This window comes from Sinocyclocheilus grahami, unplaced genomic scaffold (genome assembly GCF_001515645.1).
Source record: "Sinocyclocheilus grahami isolate Dianchi unplaced genomic scaffold, SAMN03320097.WGS_v1.1 scaffold1466.1, whole genome shotgun sequence".
Lineage (NCBI taxonomy): Eukaryota > Metazoa > Chordata > Actinopteri > Cypriniformes > Cyprinidae > Sinocyclocheilus > Sinocyclocheilus grahami.
The window spans coordinates 78,619-99,967 of record NW_015506645.1 but is presented as its reverse complement, the minus strand read 5'-3'; the positions used below and the strand labels follow the sequence as shown (position 1 = coordinate 99,967).

The following is a 21,349-nucleotide window of genomic DNA, read 5'->3' as shown; positions in this document are numbered from 1 at the left end:
GGTCTCGGCACTCGGCACTTTCACTTTTTTGAATACATCTAAAATGTAGATTAATTTATTGCTTCCCAGACTCTCTCTCGCACAAAATAAACATACAAAATACTTCATGCATACTTCTAAATTCATATATACATACATCAAACTCTCCATGATTAATTTACACATGCATATGTACATAAACTCTCCAAACTGCAATTTAACATAACTACTCTCACAGCTGCAAACACTTTTCAAACATGAGTAGTGTTCTATAAATATCCTTCTTAAAGGCATCTGATCATGAAGTAAAATAGGGTTTGGTCCTCAGCATTGATGTTGAGAAACTGACAGGTGCAAACACAAAGCTGCTGCAGAAAGGCATGACAATGATAAATATCAACCAGCGGCCGTCAGCCATCAGAACCAGGAAAGCATCTCTCATTTGATTTCTTACTGAAGCAATATTCAGAGGGACCTACTCACTATGAGTGGGCTGTTATGTTGCCATGGTAATGATTTTCTTCCCACTTAGTTTCTGCTGCTTAATATATTGGGTTTAGGGTGACACCTTGTGGGAACCAAGAGCAGCTGCACTCAGTCAACGACTGTAAGAAAAGTATTGAAAGTTTTGTTTTACAGTATATATTCTATTCTATTCTATAGACCTTAGTCATTGTGTTTTTAACAGGAATTACAACAAGACTGTGAGGGATAGAAGTGCAGTCAATGAGTTGTACTAAGTCAATTCAATATGGTGTAATCAAAGTCTATTCTGTTCTATTCTATTCTATTCTAAAAGAGTTCAAGCTGCTGTTTTGTAAGTTCTCATTTGAACTTTTGAAAATTACTTTATATTCACAAATGAACAGTTATAAATCTTAGTCAACAAACTTTTTAACCATAACAAACATCTTCAATTTCCTTCCATTATAGGCCTATTTGTATTAACCGTTTCCGTTCTGCCATAAATCAAATGAAATAAAACTGAACATAATAAAACTAATTAAAAGATCATATGTGTAAATACATCTGAAATCTTTCATTCAAGAGAAGAATACTGAATTAAATTTTATTTCTAGTCATAGTATTAGTGAGAATTTTGCAATGGCGGGATGATTGGAATGCTCAAAAGAGCTATAATTTATCATTTATTATTATTTTCATTCATTATTTTAAGTATTTTGCACACGTGTGTACTTTTCAAACTACATTCTTTTAAACAAATTTTATTTTCTTGTTTATCATTATTATTATTATTCACATATATATGACTGCAGGCTATAAGTAACTAATGTATCACTGTATAATTAATGAATGACTCTTTTTTTATAGAAAACATTTGGTTTTTATCTTAAACAATGTGTTGTATGTGACAAACAATCCACCCAGCTAACAGGAAATGTGCTCACAACTTTCAATAACGATTTATAAAAATGACATAAATATCAGGACAAAACATTCCTAAATGTTTATGAAACGTTCTAATAACTTTATTAATATTTGATATATGTTCTTATGAGAGTAAACATTCTGATTTCAACATTCCCGGAAAGTCTTTATGATGTTATTTGTACTTGATGTATTTATGTTAAGAGAAAACATTCTTAGAATATGAAAAAAAAAACTTTCAAATAACGTATGCTACTTTGGGTAAAAATAAAATTAGTTGAACGCAGCAAGGTTTTCGACACCTTTAAATAATGTTCTAATCATGGCAAGAAAACGACATTTTAACTTTCTTAGAACATTTAAAATAAACATTCAAATAAAGTTTTATATTGGGTGAAATAGCCAAGTCGAATGCTGTAAGAAGTTTTTGTAACCTTTAAATAGCGTTATAATCACGACCAGAAAATAGGACATGTCTAAATTTTAGAAACATCTTAAAACGATGTTCCCACAACGTTTTTATAACCGAAATGTGTTCCTTGGGTGAGTAAATTTACTTGAAAAAAGGACAGACTGGACATCCATGTAAACCACTAATCGCTGCCACATCAGTTGATGAAAATACTGAACTGAAACCGAGCTTGAAGCAAAAATAAATAAGTTCCTGAAACATTTGAGCGCAGATATTTTACTATAAAATGCATTGAAAGTTATAAACTACATTTCCCATGATTCCAAGTTCTTGCTCCGATTACAACGCTTGATGACGCTTTTGCCAACATGGCGGCTTACAGTTTCTGTCACACTAGAGTACACATCCTAGTGGAGACCTGACTGTTTGTGTTTCTGAAAGCTGAATATATGCGTTCAATACGGAGTTTAATCCTCAGATCTTTGTTCGATGGGAAGATGTGATATGCAGTTTGAAGCCACAATATTGTTTCTTTATTCAGGAATAACATGTTAGTGAGCTGATAGAGATGATGTCTCTGTTTAGATCCCACGGGCTCTTTCTGCCCTTGATAAAACGCTTTCCTGATATTAAAATATGCCGTGTTAAACGCATATCTCAGGGCTGCATGACCACATGTACAGTGATCAGACACAGATGGATGAAAAGATCTTGCTGGAGCATCAGTCCTGTCAGAGAATTCAGCTCTAGTGCTTCTGAGAAGGTAAATTGTGTCGCTTTGCTGTAAGCAAAATCATATATAGCCAATATTGATCTAATATGATTTTACAGTAGTAACTATGGTATTTTCCTGTACAGTTATAGAAAGCGGATTTCTAAACTGATGGGCTTCATTGCAACTGGATAATGAATTTGACTTGTTGTTTTGTTTTGTTTTTCAGGAGAATCTTGACATGTCAAAGTTCCCAGTGGAGAGAATTCGTAATTTCAGCATTATTGCTCATATTGATCATGGCAAGAGCACTTTAGCTGACAGACTTTTGGAGATCACGGGTGATTTTCTGTCAAACAACTATTACAGGAGTTTCTTTATAAGTTTTGAAAACATTACTATTTATGAAATCTCTGTTTCTTTGGATTTGTTGCATGAGCAGGTGCCATTGCAAAGACAGCGAGTAACAAGCAGGTGCTGGATAAACTGCAGGTGGAGAGAGAAAGAGGAATCACTGTTAAAGCTCAGACTGCATCTCTCTTTTACCAGCATGACGGACAGACGTATCTGCTCAATCTCATCGACACACCTGTGAGGACATTGATTTGAACAGCACTGTTAATGAACTCATCTTTTAGCATTTACTATAATTTGAGTGATTGCAATATTTTATTTTTAGGGTCATGTTGACTTCAGCTATGAAGTTTCACGGTCCATATCCGCTTGCCAAGGAGTTCTGCTTATTGTAGATGCAAATCAGGTAAAACACTTAATAAATGACACTTTCTTCTTATTAAACGGTTAAACAGAGTTAAACAGAGTAGTAAAGGTTCTTCAGTTTTTGATTTCTGAGCCTGTTTTTCAAAAGATGTAATCAGTGAACATATGCACTTTTAGCAGTGTTATTTTAGTATTATTTATATAATATTAAATATTAATTAATATTTTGAATGATAATCGGTTATCGGTATCCGCCAAAATTTTCATATCGGTGCATCCCTAATATATATATAATATTTATTTTTTTTTAGTTTAAGTTTTAGTAATTTGTTGTGTTTTTGTATAACAATTTGGATATAGATTTATCGGCCAACATATCGGTTATCGGCTTTCAAAAATAAAGAATAATCGGTTATCGGTATCGGCCAAAATTTTCATATCAGTGCATCCCTAATATATATATAATATTTTTTTTTTTTAGTTTAAGTTTTAGTAATTTGTTGTGTTTTTGTATTTTTTTATTAGTTTTTGGGAAATTTTAAAACTTTTACTTTTAAATCTTTTTTATTTATTTTATTATTATTTCAGTTTTAGTCATTTTAGTGCCTCTCTGCTTCAGCTTAAACTTATTTTATTTCAGTTTCAGTTGCCATGATAACACTTCTCATTTTTAAGTTTATAGCTTAAGTTTATATTTTAGGTTTCATCTAATATTTACATTTGCTTTTATTTCAGCTTTATTACAATAAAGAAAATAATTTATAAAGGTTTTACTTTTAAAAAAAACAGCACAAGCACATTGTACATATATTAGCATAAATACACTATTATTATTAAAAAGCTTCAGCCTTTCTTAATTACCTTAAAAGTGAATTAATCTTTACATTGTTTCTTTCATTCAAAGGGAATTCAAGCGCAAACAGTCGCCAATTTCTACCTGGCATTTGAGGCTCAACTGACCATCATCCCTGTGATAAACAAGGTAGATATTATAAAGAGAATTTCTGATATTTCCTTTAAATGCAGTCAACATTTTATATAGAGTATGCAAGTAAAAAACACAAAGTTTCATCCTAGTCCTTTGGATAAATTATAGAAATGTCTTTGTCCAACTCAAGTTGAGTACAGAGGCAGGACACAGTGCAGAAGGTTTTGGAAAACTTAAAATTTGTATTCAAATACCTGAAGCGTTTTGATCTTTTGATGTTTATCAGATCATGTGTGGACATTTATTATTTTGCATTCATCCAAATGCTTTGTGACAGTTCTCTAGTATGTTTTGAAATTGTTGCATTACTTATTATGATATATAATTACATTTATTATTATTATTCATCATGACATTTGGCCTAGTAATGAGCTAATAGTTATTTTAATAGATACTGCGTGTTTTGTATATTTTCACATCGACTTTTTAGCTGTCGGCTCATTCCAAATCCAAACATGTGGCATTTTAATGTGTTTTTTTAATGGTCAGATTGATTTGAAAAATGCTGATCCAGAGCGAGTGGAAAAACAGATTGAAAAAGTCTTTGATATTCCGAAGGAAGAATGTATCAGGGTGAGCTCTATGTAAATATCTCTTAAAATAACCAGTCATGTTTTTGTTTATGTATACAAATATTATGCCATTTATATTTTACTTTGGCTTGTGATTGTTTTCTGTAGATCTCTGCAAAACTGGGCACAAATGTGGACCAAGTTCTCCAAGAGGTGGTGAAACGCATTCCTCCGTGAGTGTCATAAGCTGATTCACTTTTCTCCACAAGAGTTCACTGTGAGAGTGTAAGAGCAGCACATACTATGTGGGAGGGATTTATTGATTGTATTTGGCCATCTTTGAATTCATGAGATTGTGTCAGACAAAAGGAACACAATGACCCCCACAACCTAGATTACATCTTTCTAAACAGGATTATGAAGAAGGAGAGGCCGACAACAATGAATCATACGTTAGAGTTCACACAATAGAGAGAATATTTTGAATCAACCGATGTGTGATGTCAGGAAGAACAGAAGGTTCCATGATACAGCTGTTATCAGAGCAAGAACAGAATTAGTTACAGAGACCGGGCTTCTGCATCTCACAAAACCTGTCAACAATTCACTACAAAAGACAAAAATAAGCTTTTTTTGTTTTATATTTGGTCATTTATATATTTGAAGAAATGGTGCCTGTTTTTGTAATATAGAGAGCTTATAAATTTGTAAAATATAAAATTGCATTGTGAAATTATTTGCAAAACAGTTAAGCACATACATCCCCCCCAAACAGTAATGCACAATATACATTCAAAGGCTTTGGGTCAGTAATAAAAAATATTACTCATGCTCAGTAATATTGTGAAATAATTAAAAATAAATGTTTTCTATGTGAATGTAATTTATTCCTGTGATGCAAGGCTACATTTTCAGCATCATTACTTCAGTCTTCAGTGTCACATGATCCTTCAGAAATCATTCTGAGATGCTGATTTGCTGCTCAGGAAACATTTCTTATTATTATTAATGTCGCAAACATTTGTGCTGCTTAATATTTTTGTGGAAACTGAGATGCATTTTTTTTCAGTGGTATTTATTTATTAAGTTATTATTAAGTAACCATTCGAATTAAGTATTTGCTACTGTAATGTTAAAATAACTTTTCCTTACATTCACATATGTATTAATTCCGTGTGAATATTTACAAAGTAGCTGTGATCATGAGGATAGGAATGAATCAGGAAGTTTTATTTTGGTAAATCTACGTCCTCGTGTGTCATCATGTGCTTTCCCAAAACCTGCTCGGCTACATTCTCCATCATCTCACATTTCCTCCATTATGTGTTTTTTTTTTTTTTATATAACTTCTTTCATAACTTCTTCCTTTTCAAGTACATTGTTGGCATTGCACCTGAAGGACAGTTTTCAAATGTATAAATAAGGCATTTCATTCTTTACAAAGAAGTGCCATGAGAAATGAATTTGTTTTCATACATTTCTGTACATGTGATTGATCAGTTTTTCCTGTTTCAGTCCGACAGCGAGAGTGGACGATCTGTTTAAAGCCCTTGTCTTTGACTCCACCTTCGATCATTACAGAGGAGTAGTGGCCAACATCGCTCTGTTTGGTGGACGTGTGTCCAGAGGAGACAAGATCGTCTCTGCCCATCTGGGGAAGTCATATGAGGTCAATGAGCTGGGCCTTTTGAGACCCGACGAACACCCAACAGAGACACTGTGAGAATCTCACGTTCACTGACCGCACTAACAAATCTCACAAGATATAAAATAAAAATCTGTCAGCCTGAACAGTTCTGTATGAAGATACGAGTTTCAAAGGCAAAAGTATGCCACATTTAAAGATGTAGAACAAAATCAAGTAATCTTAAAACACGAGTTTTCGACCTTTACAGTCCCAGCCAACCCAGAGACTCCAGTGTAATAAAAGCTATATTTATTTTTTTATTAGTAACCTTTCAGTTTCCTTTCTGCATTTTTATATAGAATTTTTTTACAAATGAATACAGTACAGTTTTGTAATTATGTATTTGTTATATTGGTTGGATACAATTAATTTAAGAAAATTGTTCTAATTCCAAAACTGAGAGTGCACTGAAATTTAGAATTTAAAATTACATTTTAAACCTATACAAAATAGTGAGTTTCATGATTTTGGAATAAAAAATAACATTGAAAATTATAAATGAGAATTAAAATTAAAAAATTTAAAGATTCATAAATCCCTAATTAATTATTGTTTTTAAATTTAAGAACATTGTTTTGAGGGGTCCAAAACTCTGAGATTGCTCTGAAATGTAGGATTAAAAATTTTATATTAAACCTAAAAATAAAGATTTTGCCATTTTGAAAAAGAAAAAAAAAAGGACATTTTAAGATTATGAATAACATGTGTAAGAAACTGTAAGAAGGAAGCATTTTTCAGGTTTCAGACAGTCTGTCGGTTGCACTAACTTAACATTTGACCTTTTGCATTTTGACCTTTTTTCGCTCAGGTATGCAGGGCAGGTGGGTTACGTGATCGCAGGGATGAAGGAAGTGAAGGAGGCTCAGATTGGAGACACACTTTACCTCCATAAACAGCCTGTGGAGGCGCTGCCAGGGTTCAAACCGGCTAAATCCATGGTCTTTGCAGGTGTGTTTCCAAAACCGTCCTGATGTTTGTGCTAAACTGCGTATGCCAAAATTTAAAGGTTAGGATTACAGTGTTGTAAATCTGGAATTGTGTGACACTTTCAGGCATGTATCCCATGGACCAGTCAGAATACACAGCCCTGCGCAGTGCTGTGGAGAAACTGATGCTGAATGACTCCAGCGTGACGGTTCAAAAGGACAGCAGTTTAGCTCTGGGGGCTGGATGGAGGTATATACACACACACACACACACAGACGAATCAGTGTGAGTGTAAACCATTGTTTTAAGTTCATCGCTCAGTCGAGCAGGTATTGTTTCACTTTTTAAATATTTAAAGAGGTGACTTTCTCTCTTTCGCTCTCTCTCAGGCTGGGATTTCTGGGTTTGCTGCATATGGAGGTGTTTAATCAGCGTTTAGAACAGGAGTATAATGCATCTGTCATAGTAACGGCTCCGACTGTACCGTACAAGGCTGTGCTAGCATCTGCCAAACTCATAAAGGTGAGACTCATTGTCGCAATATGCTAAAAACCACCCAGAACACCTTAGCAACTGTACAGCAACTTGCTATATACTATACATCATAACAACTGCATAGAAACATGCTAAAAACTACTCTGACCACCTTAGGAACTGGATAGAAACATGTTAAAAACTGTCCGGAATACCTTAGCAATTGCACAGGAACGTGTTAAAAACTAGCCAGATTACCTTAGCAGCAATATAGCAATGCCCTGGCATTGTGTTGGTGAGTTTTGCACATGCAACCTCCTTTTTCTTCTTTGTAGGAACACGGTGAAGAAGTGATCACCATCATCAACCCTGCTCAGTTCCCTGATAAGTCAGAGGTCGTGAAGTATCTGGAACCCATGGTGATGGGAACCATCATCGCTCCAGATGACTTCACTGGGAAGATCATGACCTTGTGTCAGGTGAGATTAGGTCAGTCACCTTTCAGGTTGACTGCAGTTTAGCGTGGTTTACTCTAAGTAACTCACAAAATAACAATCTTGGTCTCTCCTAATTCAAAGAAAAAGTCCAAAGCGACTAAATCTACTTAATTTGCCTCCCAGTTTCTGTGAAAGCATATTCTGAGTCTTGCATTTGTAGTGACCCACAATGCGATTCTCTGCCTTTTTAAAGAGCCGCAGGGCCGTTCAGAAGAACATGTTCTACATCGATGAACATCGGGTGATGATAAAGTATATCTTCCCTCTAAACGAAATCGTGGTGGACTTTTACGACCAGCTCAAATCCATGTCATCAGGATACGCCAGGTGAGCTCGTTGTAAAAGAGTGAATTAGTGCTTATATTAATAATAATACTTTTATATAGCACATTTCAGAAACTCGAGGTCGCTTTACAAATACATAATACATGAAACAAATACATAATCCAAGCAGAACAAACCCAGATAGCACACGTACGTCTGCAAGATGTCTGTTAAAGATCGCTTCATCTGGAAAGCATCTGCTGTGTACAAACACCTGATAGACGTCAGTTTTGCATACATTCTAAATCATAAACATCTTAAAGACATTTTCTAAACGTCTATTTGACATCTGATCTAAACTTCCTTTAGCTGTAATGCAGATGAGCAAACACTAAAAAATATGTCTTGTAGACGTCTCCGTGATGTACGTGCGCTATCAGGGAACATTACACAGGCAAAAGTAAACAGAGACGAATAAAAGTGAGATACGACAGAGTAGGGACGGGGAAGTTTCAGCAAAGGATACATTTATTTGCAGCACAAAAAATCGCTTGCAGTAGCTCTGCTACTAAACTTATTTAAAAATGGCTATCCCTGTACAGCTATGATCAGCTGCTCCTTCATCTTGGCTGAGCTTTCAATGTTGTTACAGGAAAGGATGAAGCTGATTTGTTGGTTCTTGTCACATTCTGAAAAGTTGAAATGTTTTTATCTCGATGCGGCGCGGGCGCACCTGGAAAATATGAGCGCGTCGCTTCCATTATGAGCGCGCAAAAGACGAGATATGTGAATGGCCCCTTATGAAACATTAGAAAAAGACTAATGTTAGAAAACATCGAATTTTGATATCTGGATAGATATGTCACTTTAAATTTCTGGATGAGCTGGATGTCACTTCTTTAAATTTGTTTTCCTGTTTTCCATAGTTTTGATTACGAGGATGCTGGTTATGAGGCTGCTGACCTGATTAAGATGGACTTCCTCCTCAACGGGCGGCCAGTGGAGGAACTTGCCACTATCGTTCATAAGCAAGTCTTGACCTTTCATGATACAATTACAGTTTTATTTATATTTCAAGAGGTATTTCTAAGTTATTTGATCATTTAGAGGTAATTAATTACCCAAACCCCTTAAAAATGTGAATATGGCTATTAAGATCAACAGCTGTGTTTAGTTTTTTTCTGAAAAACACAACTACAGCTACCATTTTGTGTATGATTTGAGCTGGAAATTGGTGGCATCTCGATTTCATCTTCCATGTTTGTGATGTGATTGCTAAAAAAAAAATGACACAAGCTCTGATTTGTCCTTGTGTTCAGAGACAAAGCGTACAGTGCAGGTAAAGCTATATGTGAGAGACTGAAGGAGTCCATCCCCAGACAGATGTTTGAGATTGCAGTGCAAGCAGCCATTGGCAGCAAGATCATCGCCCGAGAAACGTAAGTGTGGACGTATTGTATTGTGTGTGTTTCCGAAATAACTTAAAGGAATAGTTAAAAAATGAAAATGTGCTTAATTATGTCACCCTCAGGTCATCCAAGATGTAAGTGAGTTTGTTTCTTCATCAGAACAGATTTGGAGAAATGTAGCATTACGTCACTTGCTCACCAATGGATTCTCTGCAGTGAATGGGTGCCGTCAGAATGAGAGTCCAAACAGCTGATAAAAACATCACAATCATCCAGAAATAATTGACAACTCTAGTGCATTAATTAACATCTTGTGGAGTGGCGTGTTTGTAAAAAAAACAAATCCATTATTAAGCCGTTCTTAACTTTAAACCTTTGCTTCCGTCGAAAATATGAGTCCATAATCCGTAATATTTCTTTCTCAAGTGAAAAAGTTGTCTTGTCTGAATCAGGAGATAAATATGCACAGATCAAGCACCATTTACATGTAAAAACAGTTGTAAACAAATACGTGGGTGGATTTTGATGTGAGAGGACAACGGGATGGACTTTTTCACTGGAGGAAGCGTTATTATGGATTATGGACTAGTATGCACTTCTGTATTTTGGCCAGAAGTGACAGTTTAAAGTTCATGCCTTAATGATGGATTTGTTTCTTACAAGCATGCAGCTTTTTACTTCATAAGACGTTAATTGATAGATTGGAGTCATGTGGATTACTTTTGATTTATTGTGATGTTTTTATCAGCGGTTTAGACTTTCATTCTGACGGCACCCATTCACTGCAGTGCAAGTGATGTAACGCTAAATGTCTCCAGATCTTTTCTGATGAAGAAACAAACTCATCTACAGCACATCATGGATGGCCTGAGGGTGAGATAAATTAGAAGCAAAACTTTCTTTTTGGGTGAACTACTCCTTTAATATTCCTTATCTTCGTTTCCCACTTTTAGGATAAAAGCATATCGAAAGAATGTTCTAGCAAAATGTGTGAGTACCTCTTCTCATACAGAAAAAAATGTTCTTCTACTTTTTTGATTAGCTGCTGATTCTTGATCACATCTGTCTTTCTTAGTACGGCGGTGACGTTACACGAAAAATGAAACTGCTAAAGAAGCAGGCTGAGGGAAAGAAGAAATTGCGCCGCATTGGAAACATTGACGTCCCAAAAGACGCGTTCATCAACGTTCTTAAACGGAAGTAGTTCCTTCAGTAACATAATCATAACAGACATCAAAGCCGGGGGTTGATTTGTGAAAATAAACATGCCAATGTTCAGTATGATGATTGATTTAGAAATGCTATTAAAGTTCATATAACTAAGTGATGTTGATCTGGGAACATAAAGCAGGTTTGACAAATTCATCTTAATCATGTTGAAACAACAGCATTGTTCTCCCAGGAGCGGATTCAGAGACTGCAAGCTAAGGGTTTTCATTGGAAACGTTTAGACTGTGTGGATGCAGAAGTATTTGGCAGAGCTGTTTTCCTTTGAACACATTTCATTTCCATCAAGCTGCAGAGGGAGTTGCAGTGGTTGTGGATGTAAGGCTGAAAATAGTCCAGTCTAGGACATTTTCTCAAACATTTCTGTGTTTGAGCTTTTGCTACTCTAAGAAAAAATCAGGTGATTCTGAAAAGACTAGAACATGTCCATGTCATATTTCACCCCATAATCAAAAACATATAAGTATTTTATAGTGCATATAGAAAATTAACCCTGTTTTAGGGCAATAAATGTTTTTTAATACTTTGACAATATTTTTAAGACAGTTGCAATTGAGCATACCACCTTTCTAATTGGTGGCCTGCTAAAAAGTAAAAGAAGAAAAAATCTTCAAAAATATGCTGCAAAAATATTGTACAACGCCAAGATTACTGTCAGGCTAGCAAGCTGCCTCAGGGGTTTGTGACATTTGTCAGCATTTGTCAATGTCAAAATAATTTAGATGGCAAGTCAAATCAAAGAAAGGTGTGCTTTACTGTTATTTGACAATCGAGAGAAATATCCAGGGTTGGAAACTAGTCAAATTTCGGCCTTTTTAATTGAAAAAACGTTATTCATATTGGAATGGCTTTGACTCGAGTGTGTTTCGAGCTTGTGGTTAGGACAGTCATTTAGACTGCTAAAATAAATATATTATTTGAAAACCATTTGAATGCATTACGCTTCAATAAATTGTTCTTTATTCGATTATTACAGATATGGAGAACATTAAATTGTACCCCATTGGGGTTAGGATTTTTGATGCCAGTTTTGGGAGGGTAGTTATGATGTTGCTCAAGATTTGTGAATCAATCTACTGGGAGAGCAATGTTTGAATTGCTTGCTAGTGAACTGAAGAGGTGAATGTATGTATTTCAGCCATATTATTCGAACGTACTCAAAAAATAGTATTTTCCTCAGGTATATATGGTTATATTGTTTTCTTTATAACCAATTTTGAATGTGGAAATGACTTGTGAACTATGTGCAACATGTGGTACTCAAAATATGATCTGGACATCTTTTTGTAAGATTCATTGTGTCTGTGTGAGGCACAACTTTTTATTTATCCATTCATGAGTACAGAAAGACACAAGAGGATGATTTGGTTTTTGGAGTGCAAAAACTGTTAACAGTCAGTTCACAATCTTTTAACAATTTAATGGAAAGAAATGTGTAAATCCATAAAAATGTATACTCTCCTTCCAAAAACATTCACTAAAGTACAGTGCATGAGGGTTTAGAAACACCAAAAACAAAAACTCAGCACAAACGTAAATTGTTCTTTATTCGATTATTACAGATATGGAGAACATTAAATTGTACCCCATTGGGGTTAGGATTTTTGATGCCAGTTTTGGGAGGGTAGTTATGATGTTGCTCAAGATTTGTGAATCAATCTACTGGGAGAGCAATGTTTGAATTGCTTGCTAGTGAACTGAAGAGGTGAATGTATGTATTTCAGCCATATTATTCGAACGTACTCAAAAAATAGTATTTTCCTCAGGTATATATGGTTATATTGTTTTCTTTATAACCAATTTTGAATGTGGAAATGACTTGTGAACTATGTGCAACATGTGGTACTCAAAATATGATCTGGACATCTTTTTGTAAGATTCATTGTGTCTGTGTGAGGCACAACTTTTTATTTATCCATTCATGAGTACAGAAAGACACAAGAGGATGATTTGGTTTTTGGAGTGCAAAAACTGTTAACAGTCAGTTCACAATCTTTTAACAATTTAATGGAAAGAAATGTGTAAATCCATAAAAATGTATACTCTCCTTCCAAAAACATTCACTAAAGTACAGTGCATGAGGGTTTAGAAACACCAAAAACAAAAACTCAGCACAAACTCCGAAAGCGATGAAATGAAAGTTAAATGTCAGACTCGTGCCTTATATTTTTGAGAAACGAAATAGCCTGTATATCACAAAGAACAGAAACTAAAGAGAATACACGAGTACTGCACATCGTGAGAAATTAGTCAACTTCAAAAGCATTCACACACTTCTCTACTCATGTGCCAATAAAAGCCTTTTTAATATATGAACAAGCAAACACGAAATACACTTTTCCAGCATTTTCCACTGGCTTTTACATGCTGCAAGTAACCTGGATTCATTCAAAGGCAAGATTATGAAATGTATAAATTTAAGATAATGATATATAAAATTACATGTACTTAGTAGGAAATTCTGATCGCAGTTCAGCTTCCACTGCCTATTAACTCATATTTATCAGGATATAAGACGCTACAAATGATTGTGGGTATCAGAAATCCTCAAGGTTTCATATGTAAAGGGAGAGATTCTAAATTTGGAGAATTTAAGGAAAAGACTTTAAAGTGTAATTATGTAACATCTAAAAAAAACTATTCCCAAAAAACACGTTCAATAAGTTGCCTTGGAGTACAATTCCACATTCAAGTTAACTTTAAGTAGCTGTGTGTTACAGTGTGTTATTAAAAAAAACTCCATCATCAGTGAAAACACATGCTCAGCTTTAAATGCAGGCCTTCATTATTTCCTGAATAAACTACAGTACAATACAACTGATATGTACACTGTAACAGAAGATTTTTTTTCATTAGTGATGTGAAGGAGTGTGATAGTGTTATATAAAACAGTAAACAGCTGAAAGTGTTAATAAAGAATGTTTCTTAGTACAATTTCCATAAAACATGGTCTTTTCCTGTTAATACTGGCCTTGAAGTAGTTTAGAAGTGAATTATAAAGGCTAATACAGAGGTCCAGTTGGAGTACGTGAACATGGCACCATGGAAAGCAGAGGCGTTTTGTACAACATCTACTTTTTATGCTGATGTAGACCTCTAAACACTTTATGACCATTCAAAACTGCTGTGGTCCCTGAGGCCAGTTTCCACTCATGGCATTCCGATTTTTCTGTCGTTTTTCCAGACGTTCCGTCTGGTGCGTTCAGTCCATGTAGTCCTTCACGCTGAGCATCGGCTCAACTAGCTGATTGTGGACGTGCATCAGCCCTGTAGGAGAGAAGATTCATCAGTATGTTTAGGAAATCCAGCCCAGCCAAAGATATTAAACCCCCAGGAGAGACCAAAGCCCTTAAGACGGGACAGATCGTGTTTCTGAGAAAAGCGATTGTGATGGACATTCCAGACGGGTTTAGATCTTGAACCTGCCGTCTTTAGACAGATATTGACCTTGAGACGAGCCAACCACTAAAACCGAGATGAGATCAGTAAAAACGATGAAAAGCAAACAAACAGCTGCTCTATTGGGTTTGCTACGAGGGAAAAAAGGATGGCGAAAATTGTGGGGTTGGTAAGATTTTTTTTTTAATGTTTTTAAAAGACCTCTCTTAAGTTCACCAAGGCTGCATTTTTTTTCATGAAAAATACAGCAAAACATTAATATTGTGAAATATTTAGTGCTGTCAAATCGATTGATTGCATCCAAAATAAAAGTTTGTTTACATAATATTTGTGTGTGTGCTATGTGTATATATATATATATATATATATGCGCTTTATATTATATTTAAATATAAATATATATTTCTTAAATACCTAAATGTATGTGTTTGTATTTATATATACACATAAATATACACAGTACACACACACATATATTATGTAAACACAAACTTTTATTTTGGATGCGATTAATCGATTTGACAGCACTAGAATTATTCTAACAATTTTAAATAACCATTTTCTATTTGAATGCATTTTAAAATGTAATTTATTCCTGTGATGCAAAACTTTTCTTTTTTTTTTCAAAACTGAACTGAATTTTCAGCATCATTACTCCAGTCTTCAGTGTCTCATGATCCTTCAGAAATCATTCTAATATGCTGATTTGCTGCTCAAGAAACGTTTCTGATTTTTATCAATGTTGAAAACAGTTGTGCTGTTTAAAGGGGTGGTTGATTGCGATTTCACTTTTTTAAAGTTAGTTAGTGTGTAATGTTGCTGTTTGAGCATAAACAATATCTGCAAAGTTACGAAGCTGAAAGTTCAATGCAAACGGAGATATCGTCTTTTAAAATTCTGGCAGTTTAATGCCTACAAAAATGGCTGGTAGGGACTACAACGAGTTACTTCCCGGGTTCGTGACATCACAAACCCAGTAAACCCCGCCCTCTTTGTTGCATGTTCCCAAGGGCGGGTTTATCTGGGTTTGTGATGTCATGCTGCGCTGCTTTAGAGAAGAGCAAGAGAAAACTACAGCTGCACGTAAAAATCTGTTCATATATGAATCACGATTCTGTCTTCTAACGATTCTAATGGATTCACAAGTTTCAAAAATAAATGTTCTAAAGCAGTGGTTCTTAATACTGTTCCTCGCGTCGCCTGCTCGGCCTCTCTCTCTCTCTCATTCAGATCATCAGCTCAGCTCGGTTCCATTTATACACTTATTTTCACATAGCTATGAGAAGCGTTAAACATGGACGCGCCTGCAGTTGTCTTACTGTATTAAAGCTTTAATCAGGATAAAACCGTATATTAAAAGATAACAGAAGCAGATTAGACGTGCACTAGGGGCGGTTGAGCCAATCACAACACACTGGACTAGGTAACCAATCAGAGTCCATCGCATATTTCTAAGTGAGGGGCTTAATAAAAGCAAGAAAAGAAACACGCATTTATCAGAGAAGGGACAGAGCGGTGAAGAATAAAGGTAAATTATGTGAAAAAGAATGCGTTTTTAAAAAAAACAAAAACGAAGCATGAACATGTTAGACTGCACCCCATAAACACAATCAAGCCTAGAAAAAAAACAGTGAACCACCCCTTTAATGATATATAACATATTATATAAAATATTAAATTTCTTGTAACAATTCACAGTATGCGGTAAAATAAAGTAAATCTCCTCTGTGTTATGACGGAAAATAAGAATTTTATCTGAACAGGATAAGCAATGATGCAATGTGCATCCAGTTCAGCTGGCAGGTCAAAGGTGACTCGGTTTCAGCACATTAGGTCATTTATTCCTGATACTTTTTGTTTCAGTAAAGAGATCTTTGTAAGTGTGTGTTTGTGTGTATGTGACCACAAGCTTGCATTTCTTTGCTCATTTTATCAGGCTTTCATGAATCATGTCGCTGTAGGTCTGAGCCGCTGACTCACGGGAGATAAAATGGGTGTGTTTTTGTTTTCGACAGGTTGCAGGTTCACAATCTGTGTGTTATTGTCTCAGAGGTCAGACTTCCCTCTGTTCTTTGTTGTAAGGAGTTGCATTAATGATTACAGGTTTGGCTCCTTTGACTTCCTGTGTAATTAGGTTGCGGCTAAATCGCCACCAACCATCGACGTGTGTGTGTGTGTGTGTGTGTGTGTGTGTGTGTGTAAGTCGTCATTTTGTCTCAGATGAGTGGCGTCACTGAGCTGTTCAGGTGAGGTGTGACTCATTCAGAGTCAGGTAGAAGGATGTGTTAAACACAGGGGAGCTGCAGCGGCCAGTCAAACAGTCTCCATGTGTTTGTCAAAGGCTGTCCTCCAACAATGCAATCAACACTCGGGGCTTTGTAGAAAACGAAGCGTTTGAGAGAGGCGGGGCATAGAGGACCTACAATAATGTACAGTATTTGAAAAATAATGTGTTTTTTGAACATTAAAACATGTCAACATATTCTGTTACACCAAATACACAAAATAATGATCTTTAAAAAAGCATCATATGACCCCTTTAAAAAATTAATATCATAACAAAAATAAACGGTATGAACCGGTATACCGCCCAGCACTAATCAGGATAAAACAGTATATTAAAAGCTAACAGAAGCAGCAGCATTCACAAATAACAGCGCATCTAAAAGTATGAGACAACAACAAACATACCATTAAGAGCTGTGCTTGCACAGGTTCTGCGCGATCCTCTTCACCAATATCCTCATGGCTCAATCGGGCTCAAACTGATAAGCAATATAGACGATGCCATTGTTTCCAATACAACCGGAGCACATGCCGCTGAAGTGAGGGGCGAGACACGCACTAGAGGCGGTTTAGCCAATCACAACACACTGGACTAGCTAACCAATCAGAGTCCATCACGTATTTCTGAGGGAGGGGCTTCAAAAGCAGGAAATGATCAGCTCGTTTATCAGAGAAGGGACAGAGCGGTGAAGAATAAAGGTAAATTATGTGAAAAATAAAGGTTTTTTTAAAAAACAAAGCATGAACATGTTAGACTGCACCCCATAAACACAATCAAGCCTAGAACAAAACCAGTCAACCACCCCTTTAATGTTTTTGTGGAAATGCATTTTATTCAAGATTTTTTGATAAACCGAATGCTCAAAAGAAGAGCATATATTTGAAATAGAAATCTTTGGAAACATTGTAAATATCAATTTAATGCATCCTTGCTGAATAAAAGTATTTCTAAAAAAAATTCTACTTAGTCTAAAGTTTTGAACAGTAGTATATATATATATATATATATATATATATATATGAATCCTGAGGCCACGAGGATATAAAGAATTTCATGAAGTCACACCAGTAAACACCTTTATCAAATTAACAATTTTATATTTTAAGAGCAAACTGGTAAATCTGAATGAACATGTTACTTGATTACCTTTCGACGCTTGTTATAATAACTAACTATTTAGTCAATTTGCCAGTCCTTTGATCTTCAAGCAACTTTCCATCTACGGGGGTCAAAGATTTGCCCCTCAGGCAGCAGAGTGCTCAGTCACGTACCTTTAAAATACTTCACAGTTTTGACCCTGAGTTCCAGCGTTGCATCTTCATCACAAACAAAAATGGTTCGTGGATGCTGCTGGAAGGCAGATATCGTCCACATGTGGTTCACACCCTCCTCAATGGCTTTATACAGGGCAAAGGCCTTATGAGCCCCTGTGATCAGAATCATGACCTGCAAATCAAGGACAAAATGTTCAGCATTGTCTTACAATGATCAAATTCAGGGTGGTGGCTTTCACATGTAGTTCTGAAGGTAAACATATGTCAAAAACGAGTTTAACTGTAGAGTCAGTCACCTACATTTCTTATGTCTAATAAAGAAATTCTCTCAAACCAAAAGAAAAAAAAAATATTCTCATTACTACAATAATAATCATTTTATTTAAAAAAAATTATGCTTTACAACTTGGTACAATACAACTTGGAAATGTTTTAGGAGATGCACACTGTCTAATGATATGATGACGATCAGGTGATGTCTGGCATCCACATCAACAAAATCATGTGACCCGAAGAACATTTTACCCAGCATCCTGTCTGTTAAAGTATTCAGGTATGTTTATGTAATTGTTTGTATTTCCAGCACAATCAGTCTCACATTGAGAACCAGACACATGTTTAGTTTAGTGCTATAACAATGAGAACATTTGTTACTATATAAAAGATAATTATATTTAATCAATTGCAGATGGCAAATGCTCCAAACAAAAGTGCGTCTGACTGGGACAAAAGGAAGACACTGATATCACAAAGGATGCTATTGAAGATAAGGACAAAAGATATTGTGTTCATTCTACATTCAGTTTCAACCACAAACACCCACCTTCAGGTACACTCAGATTCATGTGGCATCTTATATTTGGAAGTATTAAGATTTTATGTTGATGTGGTAAGTAAAATGTTTGTATTGCGATAAATTGATGACTAAAACATTACCATTTTAATCACTCAAAATATACTTCCTTTTTTTTTAAGGTGCTTTACACTTTGCAGATCATCAGTTTGACAAACAATCAGTTTGTTTTCCATTCTGTGCCTCATTAATATATCTGTGTCTTTTATGGCTTATATGCCAGATGATACTACAGAATATCATCTCTCTTTCAGCTGAATGGTCTCCTTCTTAATATGTGAATATTCTGTATTTTTGAATTTACCTCTCTGGCATCCATCACTGTTCCTACTCCAACGGTGAGCGTCATGGTGGGCACTTTGGAAAGATCGTTCCCAAAAAAACGAGCATTGGCTACTATCGTGTCCTTGGCCAGGGTCTTCACTCTGGTCCTGGACACAAGACTGGAGCCGGGCTCATTAAAGGCAATGTGCCCATCTGGACCAATGCCTGACAAAAAAAATCAAGCGTTACAAAAAGGAGAAATAACAAATTAATGGATGATAATATGCGATGATTCTGAATATAGTAGTAGTTGGGTATGAAAGTAAGTAATGCAAATCACTAAAAAACAGTAAAGAGCTGAAATGTGCTTAATTATCATAAAAACAATGTAAAACAAATATTTTGACTGAATTCATTTCTTTTTTCTGAATTCATCTTTTTTTTTTTTTTATTTACCCCAATAAATTCATAAAGGTTATTACCATTCTGCTCTGTATGTTGTCGTCATATAACTAACAGCCAAAAGCCTATATAACTTGGAGCTGTTTTGTTATTGTTAATAAAATAAAAAAAAATTGATTTTATTCATTAAAATAAATCTGCAATCACAAAATATAAATGTTAGATTAAACAAACACATACTTATAAAAGTTAAACTAAATAAAAATAAATTAAAGCTAAATAGAAATATTTTTAAAAAGTATAAAAATGACAAAATTAGTAATAAAAATAAATGCTAATTCAAAATAGTATTATATACTACAATAGTATATAAATAATACTACAATAACCAATTATTACAACAGCAAGCTTAAGAATCAGTCCTGTGGCCAACAGACAGACCTTTGATTTTGGAGCTGAATGTGCAATCACCATACAAGCATTACTGACAGTTAAACTGCTCAGAGAGCCAGTTTTGTGTGTACAGATTAAGATATGCATCACAAAGCACTGTTACTGGTGTTTCTCGAGTCTCGATTAATCCGTGTCTGAAAAAACAATTCATTGGGATCTGATTTATTGCATGCACCTCCCACAAACAGTTCAATGCCACCAGCAGCAGTAATTTGCTGCTCAAAGGCTTCACACTCGGCCTGCAGGTCGCTAGCATTGCCATCCAGTATATGGGTGTTCTGGGGTTCGATGTCAATGTGTTTAAAGAAGTTGTTCCACATGTAGGAGTGATAGCTCTCGGGATGATCCCTGGGCAGACCTGAAGATGAAGAGAAATGTAGAAATTAATTATGATGGTGCCTTTAATTATTGCATTATTTTCTACTCAAACACAGTCATAGATACTGCATTCAATTAATGAGAATCACCACTGAGAATAATGGGAATTATGAAAAAAGTACACCAACTAGATTCATTATGATTTGATGGAAAACATGCTTTGTTTTAGTAGTGAAACTAAAGTCGTGTCACAATGCAACTATAATGTTTAATAAATGTTTTCTGAACTAGACTAGAAAGGGATTGAGGACACAGGGCCAGTGCGTAAATGCTTTTTAACATTGTTTTATGCGTTATCCATGCGTTATTTTTTGCTGACTTGCTGCGTCGGCAGCTCTCGTTCGGTTTTGAGAGTTTGTGGAGATCTTGCTTACCCAGCACTTCTCGTGAGAAGTGATCTGTGCAGTTCATACTCACCCACATACTCATCCATGTTAAAGGTCTTCACGAATTTGAAGGACAGGTCTCCATTCTTGTGATATTCGATCAGCTTCCTATAACAGCCGAGGGGTGTGCTACCTGCAAATAATCAGATTATATAATGATCCATATACTTACAGGTGCATCTCAATAAATTGGAATGTCATGGAAAAGTTAATTTATTTCAGTAATTCAACTCAAATTGTGAAGCTTGTGTATTAAATAAATTCAGTGCACACAGACTGAAGTAGTTTAAGTCTTTGGTTCTTTTAATTGTGATGATTTTGGCTCACATTTAACAAAAACCCACCAATTCACTATCTCAACAAATTAGAATACTTCATAAGACCAATAAAAAAAATTTAAAAAACACTTTTAGTGAATTGTTGGCCTTCTGGAAAGTATGTTAATTTACTGTACAT

At 35.3% G+C, this 21,349-nt stretch overlaps 2 protein-coding genes across 2 annotated transcripts in view; one reads left to right on the top strand and one right to left on the bottom strand.

Annotated features, from left to right (window-relative positions):
- The first annotated feature begins 2,123 nt into the window (after positions 1 to 2,123).
- guf1 (GTP binding elongation factor GUF1) lies at positions 2,124 to 12,720 on the top strand. The gene is made up of 17 exons (XM_016256726.1): positions 2,124 to 2,543; positions 2,722 to 2,833; positions 2,935 to 3,083; positions 3,172 to 3,252; positions 4,117 to 4,194; positions 4,690 to 4,773; positions 4,881 to 4,945; positions 6,228 to 6,431; positions 7,208 to 7,347; positions 7,452 to 7,575; positions 7,716 to 7,848; positions 8,136 to 8,279; positions 8,491 to 8,624; positions 9,488 to 9,589; positions 9,881 to 10,000; positions 10,924 to 10,960; positions 11,046 to 12,720. Exons 1-17 carry the CDS (start codon positions 2,349 to 2,351, stop codon positions 11,172 to 11,174), a joined length of 2,031 nt encoding a protein of 676 aa, XP_016112212.1. The 5' UTR covers positions 2,124 to 2,348; the 3' UTR covers positions 11,175 to 12,720.
- Positions 12,721 to 12,768: 48 nt separating this feature from the next.
- The window catches only part of gnpda2 (glucosamine-6-phosphate deaminase 2), a 10,175-nt gene continuing 1,594 nt past the window's right edge, over positions 12,769 to 21,349 (bottom strand). The window contains exons 3-7 of the mRNA XM_016256728.1: positions 20,925 to 21,026; positions 20,305 to 20,487; positions 19,315 to 19,499; positions 18,155 to 18,329; positions 12,769 to 14,464 (exon numbers count right to left, since the gene is read on the bottom strand). Coding sequence (XP_016112214.1) covers positions 14,400 to 14,464; positions 18,155 to 18,329; positions 19,315 to 19,499; positions 20,305 to 20,487; positions 20,925 to 21,026 — 710 coding nt within the window. The 3' untranslated portion in view covers positions 12,769 to 14,399. The remainder of the gene's footprint in view (positions 14,465 to 18,154; positions 18,330 to 19,314; positions 19,500 to 20,304; positions 20,488 to 20,924; positions 21,027 to 21,349) is intronic.